Genomic DNA, 15,577 nt, shown 5'->3' with positions numbered 1-15,577 from the left:
TATTAATATTGATATTGATATTAATATTAATATTATTTCTAATAATAATAGATAATAATAAATTTTGGTTTTAGAAAATCTCCGAATCCGTCATCGTCTTGCCATATTAATATTTTTGAAATGGGGATGGGAAGTTGATCCCCGAAGTTTCGGATTTGGGGATTCCCTGAACCCGAAAAAGCGGGGATTGGGGCGGGTATGGAGGTGGAGATGGAATTCGGGGATGTGGATGAGGATAGGGATGACAAACCCGCCCCCTCGCCCGTCCATTACCATCCCTAATCATACCTTGATCTGGAATCCATATTTCTCCTGACTATGCTACATATTACTTGAGTACATGTCCCTTTTTCTTGGTTACTTTTTTTTTCATTTATTTTTGTATAAATGACCAACTCTCCAACTTTCATAGTTCAAGAATCGGCCTCTGGTCAATCATCCCCTAATTTAGGCCAGAATTTCAGCCTTTTTGGAAAAAAGTGAAGAACCACATACTTCAAAGTCACAAACGATTACATAAGCTCAAATCCTTGACAAATGTTTGACAAACCAAAGAGAAAACTATGAAACCTAGGTCTACCTTGCAAGATGTGAACTGCGCAATGTGCGTTGGGAGGAATTTCTTTGGGCTCAAACTTTATTTTATTTTTTGGATAGTAAATGTGGCATTGCCGGTCAACAAGCTTGTTGGTTAGTTGCATATAACTATGTTGGATCTTATCCGATATTTCTGTAAAAATACATGATGAATTTTCAATTTATGACTTGGTGTACAGTTACAGAGGAAACTCGCCAACTTTTTTTTATGAAAACGGCCAAATGAGCCCTTTCACACAATATATTTCACAAGAAACATAATAGATTTATTAACTTAAAATTTTCATTGCTCGATTTCAATTTGTTTGGAAAATCGTAAAGAAATATGTTTTTCTTTAGCGATACCTTTGTCTCGTCTCAATCAATTAATTTTGAATTAATTGTCAAACAATATTTTGTAATAGAGATCACAAAAAAATATACATTCCAAATATTTAATTTTGAATTATTAATATCAATTATTTTCTCATTGAAATATTTATTAGATAAATATTTGAGAAACTATTTTTGAATTATGATAGAGATGAGATCTTCTCCACTATTCATGGTGATCCTTATAAAAATCTTAACAAATTGAGAGATAATGTACACATTAATATATTTTTTCTTGATTTTTCTCAATGGTTGAGAGCTATAAATAGAGAAATATATCAGTGTACCGGTAAGAGTAAAAAAGAAAAAGAAAAAAGAGCAATATAGAAATAAACCAAAAGGTTTTTGGTGACGCCCACACGTCAGTTCATTGGTTCGAGAGAGTAGTCGTGAAAAAATTACGGTGTCTTAACTCAAAGTATTCCAACCTCATTCAACAAAGATATATTATCTCTTGTTGATTATTTATTAAATTAATATAGGTATTGATCGTTCAACATTTTGGTGGAAAATGTTGTTTTATACTATTCGATTTATACCAAGCTTCCGCAAAATATAATTTTCTTTTTAAATTCGGTTTGAGAAACCAACATAACTATCATCACCCAAATTCCTTACAACAAGCTCTACAACGAAACAAATTAACCTAACAATCTAAAGCCATATTTTGGCCAAATCAATGTCCATACAACAAAATTTGCTTGACAACCTACTTTCCAACAAGATTTCAAATTTGTACTTAAAACCGACCCATTTAAAAAGGAACAAAGCATATTTTCTCAAAAATTTGTTCTTCTATGGGACAAATTTTGTTTGCAACAATTTAATTGTAAAATAAAATTTAAAATATCACTACCATCGATCCATGAAAATCAAGACATTAGTTGGCCAACAAGATTTTATGTAACAAAGTGGCTCTCTTAGGCCGACTCTACATTTATATTGAATTTTCTAATTAAAAGACAATTCAAGCTAGATCTTGATATCAATATATTATGTCACATGTTCTTCATTAAATGTAAAAAATGATATTGATATTGAGAAGATAGGGAAGGGGGGCGGGGATATAAAAATGCTCAAGCAGTTCAAAATTTTTCCACCTTCTGCAGAAACTTTCTCTGTTGAATCAAGTTGGTGGAAGTGGAAATTTATGGAAATTTACCATCGTAACTCTTCTTTCTTCATTGATTTAGGAGGAAGTACAAATTACATGTTCCTTGAATTTACAATTTGTGTAGGAGGATTGTTAATCCCTTGAGTACTGACTTGAGGATGATTCTTATCCCTTAACCTATATCGTGGAGATCTTCTATGTTGAGCTTCAATCTTCGACCTAAGATGATTCCCTTGACCTTTGAAGGACGATGACTTGAGGTATTGTTGGTTCCTTAACTTTGAGGCCAAGAATCCCCCACCATAACCTATAATACACAGACTTCCAAGTTTTGATCTCGAGAATATTCTTGGATCTTTGGCCCTGTGGCCATGAATGTCCTGCCATATATCGAATTTCCCTTCTCATAAACTGCACTATCTCTATCATAAAAATGATTCCCTTTACTTGAACTTATTTTGTATCTGCCATTCACCTCAAAAATTATTCTTGGATACCCAACACTTCGTTATAGAATTCTTGAGTGAATTATTTCTTTCTGCTTTGAATACAAGTCTTTTACCTCAAATATAATTTATTTGAGAATCCAATTCATTTATATCATTTTCTTCATATTATTCTTCACCACTTTTTGTCTCTGTCGCAAATTTTTTTTCCCTTGATCATACAATGTATCATTTTCTCTTTTTCACCCCGAGCTATCGACATCACTCAATAAAGTCTCGAAAACATAAAACTCTTCATCCTTATTCAATTGACCATCTTTTTGGGAACAATCTTCTTTCATATGAACACCATATGGATTATGGATATCCTCATCCACGTTTGTGTGGCCTGACAATGCATCAAATATTGGTGATGAGAATTTCTTGTTGATTCTCTTACCTTGGTATTTTGTTTGTGGTCACTATTTTGGTCTTCTTCTCTATTTTGGCCGTTTTTGTCTTGGCCAATATTATGTTGAATTTCCACCACTTTTTTCAATACACTTACTATGGTAGACACGATCTTGCTCACATTTTTTGTCAAGCAACTCATAGATTTTTCTAAACGTCTTACGACATTTGACATCATAAAAGCCAATTTATCTTTCTTATAACCAAGGTTTGAGGAAACATGAGGAACCGAGGGTCCCTCGAGAATTTCTTTGGGATGATCTTTTTTATATTCCATCATGTTATGAAAGAATCCTCCAATTAATCCTTTTTATTTTTCCGATCTTTGCTCTAGTCCTTCACGTGAAACCTATGTTACTTATTCTGAAACATAATTGTATATCTGAAAAATCAGAAATAATGTATTCTATAGTATCAAATAGTGCATTATATTCTCGTGAATGCATATTTCTGATACATCTTTTATTCAAATTTTTTCTCCTTTCCTCTGTAAAAAAAGACTTGAGGAATCCGCATTTCATCTCCAAAAAGACAACCATATAAAAATGAAGATTTATGATTAACATATTCTTCATGCCCCGAAGAATTTATTTTGGCGCCGAGTTGATGCAACAAACTCTCCCAATAGTATTTGATGCGATCCGGGTGAAATGGATGAGCCGAGTCGGGTGCTCCATCGGATCTGCTATCAAGATAATGAAAAGAATAAGAGTAGTGTGAGATATGGCTTTCTCTGTGACCTGCAGACAAGGAGATGAACACGTGAATGGGCGTCGGAGAGGTGTCCGGCGTGGTTGTCTAAGCTTGTCATGGGAAAACATTGAATCGGAATTGCGTCACGCCATATTCTATGTTGATTCATTTTCTGTATATTTGTTACATAAAGAGTTTCTCTGCTCCAATTTCTTGCAGCATGAAGATGCTGGGAGTGCGCCAGGACGGAGCAAAGCTGCAAAGTTGCCACTGGTTAACAAAACTATGATGTACATTGGGCGGCATCACACGAGTCTATCATCCCAAGGTTCGAGTACAATAGATGTAGGGGGTGAGAATGCAAAAATTGCAGTTTTAGAAAAATTACACAGTTTCAGTACTTTTTATTTGAGGGGCTTTTCCACCAGCAAACTAGATAGAACTTGCTACTGTTTTGCACTGACGTGCATGTTACTAACTGAAGTCGAATTATTTCAGGCTGATTATCAGTCATTATTGTTGGAAATTTAAAGTAAGTTTAAAGATTGAATAAAAATTATGTCTCATGAATGTGGGAGTGTCTTTTGGCTCTCCACATTCTTGAGTTAATTGAAGAGTTTTGACTCTTCATATTCTTGAGTTAATGAGAAGATTAATTGAGTTAATTAATCTTGCATGACTCTTGGTGTGCATTTTGGGGCTTATAAATAGTGGGGTTCATTTCCTCATTTCATACACATGAAAATCTTTTCTCTTTCAAGCATTATCTTGCATTTCATATTGTTAGGTTTTCATTTGGCCTCCGTTAAATCTCGGTGATAAAGTAAATGTACGTTTTCAATTCGCCGTAGTAGTGTCTCGTGCTAAGTCACTGCTGGTTGTACCGTTGTATCATGGGAAACAGACGTCCAAGACGATCCTCGAAGCACATACAGGAGGGGACGAATCTGTTTTAAGGAAACTGTACATGCTACATGTCTCGGTTTGGTTTTGCTTTCTTTTACACGATAANATTTGAGGGGCTTTTCCACCAGCAAACTAGATAGAACTTGCTACTGTTTTGCACTGACGTGCATGTTACTAACTGAAGTCGAATTATTTCAGGCTGATTATCAGTCATTATTGTTGGAAATTTAAAGTAAGTTTAAAGATTGAATAAAAATTATGTCTCATGAATGTGGGAGTGTCTTTTGGCTCTCCACATTCTTGAGTTAATTGAAGAGTTTTGACTCTTCATATTCTTGAGTTAATGAGAAGATTAATTGAGTTAATTAATCTTGCATGACTCTTGGTGTGCATTTTGGGGCTTATAAATAGTGGGGTTCATTTCCTCATTTCATACACATGAAAATCTTTTCTCTTTCAAGCATTATCTTGCATTTCATATTGTTAGCTTTTCATTTGGCCTCCGTTAAAATCTCGGTGATAAAGTAAAGGTACGTTTTCAGTTCGTCGTAGTAGTATCTCGTGCTAAGTCACTGCTGGTTGTACCGTTGTATCCTGGGAAACAGATGTCCAAGACGATCCTCGAAGCACATACAAGAAAGGACGAATCTGTTTTAAGGAAACTGTACATGCTACAGGCCTCGGTTTGGTTTTGCTTTCTTTTACACGATAGTCATACTGTAAACATCACACTTATTTCGATTATTGCTTTATCTCTACAAATTCGTTTCTACGCTATTGTAGTTAGCAATTTTTCTAACAAACTTAAAACAGATTACTCATTACGTGGTTTGTTTCAGATATGACTACTGAAACCAGCGTGCAAAAAGAAACTGGTTATGTTGTCCCTACTGTGGCTCAAGTTGTCCCTAATGTTACCCCACGTGCTGCTGCGGTTGCTGTCCCAGCCAGTCACGGTGAAAAGCCTGAAAAGTTCACTGGTGTGGATTTCAAAAGGTGGCAGCAGAAGATGCTGTTTTACTTGACGATGCTGAACCTGGCTAGATTCCTCTCTGAGGATGCTCCTAAACTCCAAGAGGGTGAGGGAGATGTTGGATCTGTTAGTGCGGTGGAGGCATGGAATCATTCTGATTTCTTATGCCAAAACTATGTACTAAACGGATTGACCGATTGTTCTACAACATGTTTTGCGAAAAGAAAACGGCTAAAAAGCTGTGGAAATCCCGTGACAGAAAGTACAAAATCGAAGATGCCGGGGCCAAGAAGTTTCTTGTTGGTCGCTTTCTGGACTTTAAAATGGTGGATTCAAAGCCGATTATCAGCCAAGTTCAAGAACTCCAAGTGATTCTTCACAAGATTCACGGTGAAGGGATGACTTTGAGCGAATCATTCCAAGTGGCTGCTATTGTTGAGAAGCTACCACCAGCCTGGAAGGATTTCGAAATCTATTTGAAATACAAACGAAAATAGATGAATATTGAAGAACTCATTGTTCGACTTCGTATTGAGGAAGACAACAAGAGTCTGAAAGACGATTGTTTTCTCCAGTTGCTGCCAAGGCAAATGTTTTCGAGCATGGCGAAAGCTCGAAAAGGAGAAAGTTTCTCCTTCCAACAAAAAAAAATAGTGAACCACTTGATCTAATTCATGGTGGTATATGTGATTTAAAAGGTGTGCAAACACGTGGTGAAAATAAATACTTCATTACTTTTGTTGACGATAACACAAAGTTTTGTTATGTGTATCTTCTTAAAAGTAAAGATGAAGCAATTGAAAAATATGTCCACTATAAAAGTGAAGTTGAAAAACAACTCAATAAGAAAATTAAGGTGCTAAGAAATGATCATGGAGGTGAATATGATCACCATTTGCTGAGTTTTGTACTCAACACGGTATCAAACACGAAAAAATTGCACCTTATTCTCCTAAGCAAAATGGTATTGCAGAGAGAAAGAATCGTACCTTAAAAGAAATGATGAACGCGTTGTTATTAAGTTCTAGTTTACCACAGAACATGTGGGGGGAAGTTGTTCTAACAACAAATTACCTTTTAAATAAGGTGCCCTGAAAGAAGCAAGATAAAAGTCCATATGAGTTATGGAAAGGTAGAAGTCCTTCCTACCAATACTTGGGAGTGTGGGGGTGTCTTGCCAAAGTAGCAGTACCCACTCCAAAGAAAGTAAAGATAGGACCAAAAACTGTTGATTGCATTTTCATTGGATATGCTCAAAACAGTAGCGCATATCGTTTTCTTGTACATGAATCTCAAATACCGGATATTCACAAGAATACGATAATGGAATCAAGAAATGCTTCGTTCTTTGAACACATGTTTTCATACAAATCTAAGGAAGAGCCAAGTTCATCCAAAAGATTATATGAGACAATTGATGAAGAACAAAAGCTTGATCAAGACATTGAACCTAGACGTAGCAAGAGAGCTAGGACTGAGAAATCATTTGGTCCGGATTTCATCACTTTCATGATGGAAAGTGAACCTCAAAGCTTCAAGAAAGCAATGAGTTCATCTGAGGGACCTCTATGGAAAGAGGCTATCAATTCTGAAATGGAATCCATTTTACAAAACCGTACGTGAGAGTTAGTAAATCTTCCTCCGGGAAGCAAACCATTAGGCTGTAAATGGGTTTTCAAAAGGAAAATGAAATCAGATGGAACCATAGATAAGTATAAAGCCAGATTGGTAATTAAAGGTTACCATCAGCGTGAAGGGCTTGATTACTTTGACACATATTCTCCTGTATCGAGAATAACCTCTATTCATGTGATACTTGCGATTGCCGCCTTGCGGAATCTTGAAGTACACCAAATGGACGTAAATACAGCTTTTCTAAATAGAGATTTAGAAGAGGAAATTTATATGGAACAACCTGAAGTATTTTCTGCGATTGGGCAAGAAAATAAGGTTTGTAAACTGGTGAAGTCTCTGTATAGCTTAAAACAAGCACCAAAGCAATGACACGAAAATTTGATAAAGCCATGATAGAAAGTGGATTTAAATTCAGTGAATGTGACAAATGTGTATACATAAAGAGCACTAAAATTGGATATTTCATTTTATGTCTTTACGTAGATGACATACTTATCATTGGTAGTAATGATAAGATGATCAAATCCACCAAGAAGTTATTGAACTCAATATTTGACATGAAAGATTTGGGTTTAGCCGATGTAATCCGTGGAATTAAAATCCATAGAACATCAGAAGGGCTAGTCCTAAGCCAGTCACATTATGTTGACAAAATACTTGAGAAATTCAATAATGATGACTCTGCATTGGCTAGAACCCCGATAGATACCAGTCAGCATCTATCAAAGAATCGAGGTGAGAGTATGTCTCAATTAGAATACTCTCGAGTAATTGGAAGTCTGATGTACTTAATGAGTTGTACAAGACCAGACATAGCCTATGCAGTAGGCAAATTAAGTATATTCACGAGTAATCCAGGTGTTGAACACTGGAAAGCAATTATCAGATTGCTAAGACACTTAAGGTACACTCGTGATCATGGGCTGCACTATACCAGATATCCTGCTGTTATTGAATGATACAGCGATGCAAATTGGATATCTGATATGAAAGACTCAAAATCTACAAGTGGATTTTTATTCACTTTAGGAGGTGCAGCAATTACGTGGAAATCTTCTAAACAAACTGTAATAGCCAGATCCACGATGGAATCTGAGTTTATAGCTCTTGACAAGTGTGCTGAAGAGGCTGAATGGCTGCGTCACTTTTTAGAAGATGTTCCAGGATGGGAAAAACCAGTGCCGGCTATATGCATACATTGTGATAGCCAATCTGCGATTGGAAGGGCACAAAATAATATGTATAATGGTAAGTCTAGGCATATACGTCGTAGACATAATACCATTAGACAACTACTCTCAACTGAAGTTATCTCTGTTGACTATGTAAAGTTAAATGATAATATAGCGGATCCGCTGACCAAGGGGTTAAAGAGAGAGTTAGTTGCGAAATCGTCAAAGGGAATGAGGCTCAAGCCTATAGAATAAATTGGTGCGAAAGAAAACCCAACCTACGCTGACTGGAGATCCGAAGAACTAGGTTCAATGGGACAACCTAATCGCACTAATTTGGAGAATCACTGTGGGGGTTATCCCTAGTCCATTCCTATTATAAAACAGTGAATGTTGAGGATTAGCTTATGGCTTTTAATGATTCTGATGAGAAGCAATATAGAATCACCTATGTGAGAGAGAAGTAGGGCCGCTTCGAAGGAATTGCAGGGCTCAATTCTAGACCCTCTCGCAAAACCAGGCGTGTGTTCATGGCCAAAACGAACACGATCATGAGAACTGAATAGTATCAGGGAGAGTCTTGTGTGAAGTATATCTTAATTTACATAAACGGCATAACAGTTCAAGGACAACGTGTCTACTGGTCAACTAGTAAAGCAAATATATCTGATAAGGGAAGGTTCAAAGGGTAACACCTACCTATCCTATGCAGGATTCAACTGTAGAACTTTGTCACCAAGATTTGTATCAATTTTCATTCATATGGGGGATTGTTGGAAATTTAAAGTAAATTTAAAGATTGAATAAAAATTATGTCTCATGAATGTGGGAGTGTCTTTTGGCTCTCCACATTCTTGAGTTAATTGAAGAGTTTTGACTCTTCATATTCTTGAGTTAATGAGAAGATTAATTGAGTTAATTAATCTTGCATGACTCTTGGTGTGCATTTTGGGGCTTATAAATAGTGGGGTTCATTTCCTCATTTCATACACATGAAAATCTTTTCTCTTTCAAGCATTATCTTGCATTTCATATTGTTAGGTTTTCATTTGGCCTCCGTTAAATCTCGGTGATAAAGTAAATGTACGTTTTCAATTCGCCGTAGTAGTGTCTCGTGCTAAGTCACTGCTGGTTGTACCGTTGTATCATGGGAAACAGACGTCCAAGACGATCCTCGAAGCACATACAGGAGGGGACGAATCTGTTTTAAGGAAACTGTACATGCTACATGTCTCGGTTTGGTTTTGCTTTCTTTTACACGATAATCATACTGTAAACATCACACTTGTTTCGATTATTGCTTTATCTCTACAAATTCGTTTCTACGCTATTGTAGTTAGCAATTTTTTTAACAATTATAGCCGAATCCCACGATACCATCAGGCCATTGTTTCTCCTTGGTTTCTTGGATTCAATTATTTGAAATCTACACCATGAGTATGGCAAAGGGCAGGCACGAGCATCTCTGTTACTCTGTATGCATCTTGAAGGTGTTCATCCTGTCCTTTTTTTTCCTCGCTGGCTCGTTTTCATAGTTGCACATAGTCGGGCTCAAAATTTATGACCTAAGTCATGCGAAATCAATTGCTCCACCACATATTACTGCAGCACATATTTAGATTAAAGTGGCAATTTTTATGACTTGTATTTACCTTGGAACGTTTCTGAGTTGTGCCAACTTCTCTTCTTGTCTAAAATAGTCAGTGGAGGGAAATATTGTATGTATTTTTTCTTCGACTTTGATTAAAACCTGAAAGTGGATGTGGGAAGTATTGACTGCTCAGGTCTAAATTGTGAATGGATTGGCCCATTTACCTTGGGAAAGGATATCATGCAAAGAAACAATTCAGCATCAGTCGTATCTTGATAAATCTGAAAAAAATAGTCGTCCATGTTGCATGTAGAATCATTCATTCTATGAGAATAACGGTGGAGATATGTGCCCCGATAAGCACACGCAGTTAGAGGGTAAATCAAGTTCGTGGACCAAATGAGCTCAAGATGTGATGGAGAAATGAGTAAATAAACCTGTGCGTCTTTCCAAAGAAACATGAAATAAACTGAACGAAAATTAAGGATTTCGAAACGATGAGTCTAACTATGACAATATGAATGATAGGAGAAAGTTCAAAATTAACCAATTGATTCCAAATTCTTGAGTGAAACAGAGAAATGGTGTACCAAGGGATACATCATCTCGGTGCAGTCTTCCACCTTACGAGACGCTTTCGCTCACTTTACCTCTAGACTTAAATTAGTCACAAGTATGTTAATTTACTTCAATTTTTCTCTTCTTTTTTTTTTAAGTCGCCTTTTTCACGAAATAATTATTTAACAGCATTTTAACTAATGTTATAATTTGGTTCTTAGCATAACTTCCTGTAGGGCAATGATCCCTTCCTATTGCTCAGAATAAGTGAATGCTCTGGATAATTCCACTGTATAAGCTTTAGTACATGGCTCTCATCTGGAAAATATTTCTGCAACGCAGAAACATGGAAAATATTCATGCCAAGATGCCACTAATTATATTGGCTTGTTGTCCGTATTACTCTAAAGTAAGTAAGCCTCATCTAAAGCGAAGGTTGCTCCGTATTGTCTTCTTTGTTTTGGTTTTGTCCATACAACTCCAAAAGTCAGATGAAATGCCTCACAAAATTTGGATACTATATGCAAATTAAATTGGACCTAAATTAAAGAACCGTGTTAAAGACATAATCGATTGTCATGTTTTTTGACGAAATCTTGAATGACATCTTAATTGCACTCATTCTTTTATTGATTAGTATAGTATAATAATTAACAAAACTTCATAGTTAGTGGCTTGGTCACCCTGTTTCTCTAGCTCCAGTAAGTAAACGCAATCATTGCTAGTACTGGTTGGCGTATAAAATTTCATATATTTTGAGAGATTGTTGGCTTTATCTGTCAATGGAGATATATTCAAGATTTATTTAATAAGAAAGGGATTAAAAGTGGGATTATTTCCTCAAGTTTGTACTATTTTAGGTGAGTGCTGCAGACAAAAGTTCAAAGTTACAATGGTATCCTAATGATGATTATGCAATCCCGTCAACATCGAGCATCCAAACTATTTTTAATGCAAAAATATGTTTCCAAAGAGACTTTGTGTGTTCTCATTTGAATTTCGGCCTCTCATTTGCAAAGTTTATTTGAATTTTTTCTTTGTTGTATTATTTCATGTGGTCCTTTGTGATTTGGTCACAAATTAATATATTTTCATGTTACATAAAATACGAAAATTTTGTTCTTAACAAGACTAATTGTCATACTTGTCCTCAATGAATTTTTGTTTTTCATTTTTTTTAAAGTGATTTTTACATCAATCGTACCCCACTTCGGCTCAATTCTTTTAGTTTTATGTGAAATTATCTTTGATTCAATTCTGGAGCACACCATAGGTCCCAATAACAATCAGAGTAGGTCTCTTGTGATACGGTCTCACGAATTTTTATCTGTGAAACATGTTAATCCTACAGATATTCACAATAAATAGTAATACTATCAGCATAAAAAGTCATATTTTTTAATGGATGACTCAAATAAGATATCCGACCCACAAAATAAGACTCGTGAGATCGTCTCACACAAGTTTTTGCCTAACAATAAAAAGAGTATCTTCGATGTTTTAGTTCCTTGCTAGTAATTTTTTATACTCAACTCATTACGATATTTAAGTGCAACAATAACTTCAAAAGAATGTAAATTCTACTTCGAATATAAAATTCATCTTCAACTCTTTACGATATTTTTTAACATCTCAATCATAAAATCATGACTAATTATTTTTATGTTATTTGAAGATGGCAAACATGAAAAATTACTTTTGATTGTTTTTTTTCCCCAAAAGACTTATTTTTGTTTCTCGTAAAACATGGCACACATTTTACTTTAATAATTGTAGCCACTCGTGCGATGTTGGGTTGGTTATGATGAAAATGTTGCGAAATAAATGGACTTTTGAAGACAAATCAAATATCGATGGGACTCTTTTTTTCTTAATTTTTTTTTATTTACATTGATTGAAATTTTATATTTTATTTTAAAAAATTATACAGAGGAAATAATTTATTTAAAGGGAATTTGGAGTTATTTTTGGTGGAATTTTACCAAAAATGTTCATGTATTCAGGTGGCGTTTTGGTCAAAGTTCTAACACATTCGAAGCATTGAATCAGGAATCCGAAGCATTACCGTGAAATTACAAGTTAGTCCCGGCGCCGAAATATTTTACATCGACCTTTAATATTTTAATGGATATTTATTTATTCTACGAAAATGCTTTAATAAATACTTGTATATGAATTGAGTAAGTCTATTGTGAATTGAGTAAGTCTATTATGAGACAGTCACACAAATTTTTATATGTGATACGAGTCAAGNAGTTGTACAAGACCAGACATAGCCTATGCAGTAGGCAAATTAAGTATNGAAAAATAAATAAAATTTATTAATAAATCAACTTACTCGGTTTGATTTCTGTAATTTTTATATATAAAAAAACAAAAAATCTTGTTTTTTAAATTTTTTCCCAGAAAATTTGGACATAGACCAGCATAATCAATTATAATTCCATTTGGAATGTTTGAGTTTAATTTACAAATTAAATCTATTTTATCGGTGACTCTGGTTTAGTTGAGATTTTGTTCTTCCTTGATTTGGGTATTATTGTTGTTTAATTTTATCAAATTTGTTAATTTCAAAATTAATATTTGTACTAATAATTTATGAATATTTATCAAAATATTTTTTAACAAAACCATAGATTTATAATAAATATATATCCGATAATAAACAATTAAAAGCAGCAATTTTTTCGTTTAAAAATTATTTGATATATTTTTTTATAAATAATTTATTTACTTTTTCTGTATGGTTTTGCTATAGTTGTCTTAGATTGTTTTCACCATCACCAAGTCTCGACAAAAACCTCTGCTTCAATCCAGTACTGCAAATTCTGCAATGCAATCCTCCTGAAAATACAAGCAAGCGGCCATTGTTTCTTTACCCTCTTATCTTTTATCATCTTCACATTACAATCTTCCCCTACATCTCCATTCAAATTCAAGCCCACGTACTAGAGAAATGTACTGCATCGTATATTTATACATACATCGCTTGAAAGTAGGAAAAGTTGCAGTCATGGATGCCGCCTCCTCTTCTCCTCCTTCATCCATCATTTCAAGCCTCCTCGTTACTCTTCTTCTCTTCTCCAGAGGTAAAGTATATTTTTTCCTGACATACGTTGTCTTTACGTTTTCTCAAGCATGGATATGTTTTTTTTTCCTTCTGAAGCTAGCTACAGTCGTTCTACGTTCTTAGTTCTTGATTTTTGACTGGGTTTTCCTTCTTCAATTACACAGGTGCATTTGGGGCAACGTTCACGTTTGTTAACAGATGCGAGAACACTGTATGGCCTGGTATACTAGCAAATGCCGGCAGTCCTAAACTTGGAACCACTGGATTCCAGCTTCCGCAAGGTTCCTCCCGTACCCTCATTGCTCCTGCCGGATGGTCCGGACGTTTTTGGGGCCGAACGGAATGCGCATTCTCCGGGACGGACCCCGGCTCGTGCAGGACTGCTGATTGTGGGTCGGGTGAACCAGAATGCAACGGTTTCGGAGCTGCCCCGCCGGTTACTCTGGCGGAGTTCACCCTCGGCACCGGCGGGTTAGACTTCTACGATGTCAGTCTGGTCGACGGGTACAATCTACCCATGATCGTGGAAGCTACTGGCGGGTCGGGTATATGTGCTTCGACTGGATGCGTGACGGACCTGAACCGGGTTTGCCCGTCGGAGCTCCGGTTTGAAGGCGGGGAAGCCTGTAAGAGTGCGTGTGAGGCGTTCGGCAGCCCGGAGTACTGTTGCAGCGGCGCGTTTAACTCACCCGCCACCTGCAGGCCTTCCGTTTACGCACAGATGTTCAAGTCTGCCTGCCCCAGATCGTATAGCTACGCTTACGATGATCCCACCAGCACTTTTACGTGCTCCGGTGCCGATTATACGGTGACGTTTTGCCCCTCTGTTCCCAGGTAAAGTGACTTCTTCTTCTCGATAGTTTTTCAAGATTTTGACGATAATAATCATTCTGTCGTATTCTTTTAGTCAAAGAGTAACTCTGTTATTATCACGATGTCACATAATTTTACTGCTTTCAAAGAAAAAGTTCATAATTTTGCCAGAAATAGATTAAAAAAAACACTTTGGGATTTTTTTCACATTGAAGAAAGCATTTATAGATTCACCAAATAATATAGGCTATTGAATGCTTGGACACCAATAATGAAATTGTCTGTTGCAGTCAAAAATCTTCAAAGGATCCAACACCAACAGTGGCAGCTAATGGAGACGTATACCTATCAGGGTCAGACCCAACAGGCGTGAGCGGACCCGGGCTAGGGATTAGTGGGTCGGAACCGGATCTCGATCCCGGGTCAGGGTCGGGGACTCAAGCCTTCATAACAGATGGGTCATGGCTGGCTGATTTGGCTATGGGGGATTCAACTAGGGTTTATTGCCTACCAGCTTTACATATCATAGTCTTGATTTTTATTTTACGTAGCATCCTTTGTTTGTAGTGTACCAATGAAGAAACACGAAGCAAGGCTGTCTCCAAGGGATTAAGTTTTTGTTGCAAACGAATTCCTATTCTAATCGGGTTTCACACTTGAGAGTGCCTAATATAATATTATATTATATTACCTTTATATAAATGTAAAAGCGGCTTGACTTGTTGGACTAAACTGATAGATTTGTCCTTCCGCCTATTATTGTTTACTTTTTTGCTTAAATTATGCATGATATATGCAATACTGTCTCCTTGGCCTATTTTGAGAATCTATCTTAATCTCGAGGGATGTTTGTATCGATCCAAGTGAGATGGGATAAAGAAAAATGATAAAGAAAAGGAAAGGCACGCATGATCTAATCTGGTGTGAATGTGTGACATTGTTGGTTTATGTCTGAGAAAAGGAGTAGCCTTTGCTGGAATTACAAGCATAGGCATAGCTTTTGTTCTTGTCTGTCTTGACAGTCTTTAACATTCTACGCTATCTTCAAATATCAACTAACGATAGTATATCATTTACCAGAAAATGTACAACTTAAAGATAGACCACTGGTTTTTTTTTTTTTTTTTTTTTTTTTTTTTTTTTTTTTTTTTTTTTTTTTTTTTTTTTTTTTTTTATTTTTATTTTTA

The 15,577-nt window shown here is 35.9% G+C and overlaps 1 protein-coding gene and 1 long non-coding RNA gene across 2 annotated transcripts; both read left to right on the top strand.

The window, feature by feature from the left end:
• The first annotated feature begins 3,873 nt into the window (after positions 1 to 3,873).
• On the top strand, positions 3,874 to 10,853 carry LOC140968992 (uncharacterized). The gene is made up of 3 exons (XR_012173859.1): positions 3,874 to 4,000; positions 9,699 to 10,622; positions 10,729 to 10,853. It is a non-coding gene; the product is annotated as an uncharacterized lncRNA (long non-coding RNA).
• A 2,417-nt stretch (positions 10,854 to 13,270) lies between these two features.
• Positions 13,271 to 15,170, top strand: LOC140968984 (thaumatin-like protein 1). Its single transcript, XM_073430203.1, has 3 exons — positions 13,271 to 13,596; positions 13,742 to 14,411; positions 14,681 to 15,170. The coding sequence occupies exons 1-3, from the start codon at positions 13,464 to 13,466 to the stop codon at positions 14,955 to 14,957; spliced, it is 1,080 nt and encodes a 359-aa protein (XP_073286304.1). The 5' UTR covers positions 13,271 to 13,463; the 3' UTR covers positions 14,958 to 15,170.
• The last annotated feature ends 407 nt before the right edge of the window (positions 15,171 to 15,577 follow it).

This window comes from Primulina huaijiensis, chromosome 2 (genome assembly GCF_012295235.1).
Source record: "Primulina huaijiensis isolate GDHJ02 chromosome 2, ASM1229523v2, whole genome shotgun sequence".
NCBI lineage: Eukaryota > Viridiplantae > Streptophyta > Magnoliopsida > Lamiales > Gesneriaceae > Primulina > Primulina huaijiensis.
Note: the sequence above shows the minus strand (reverse complement) of the source record. Positions and strands in the feature narration are given on the sequence as shown.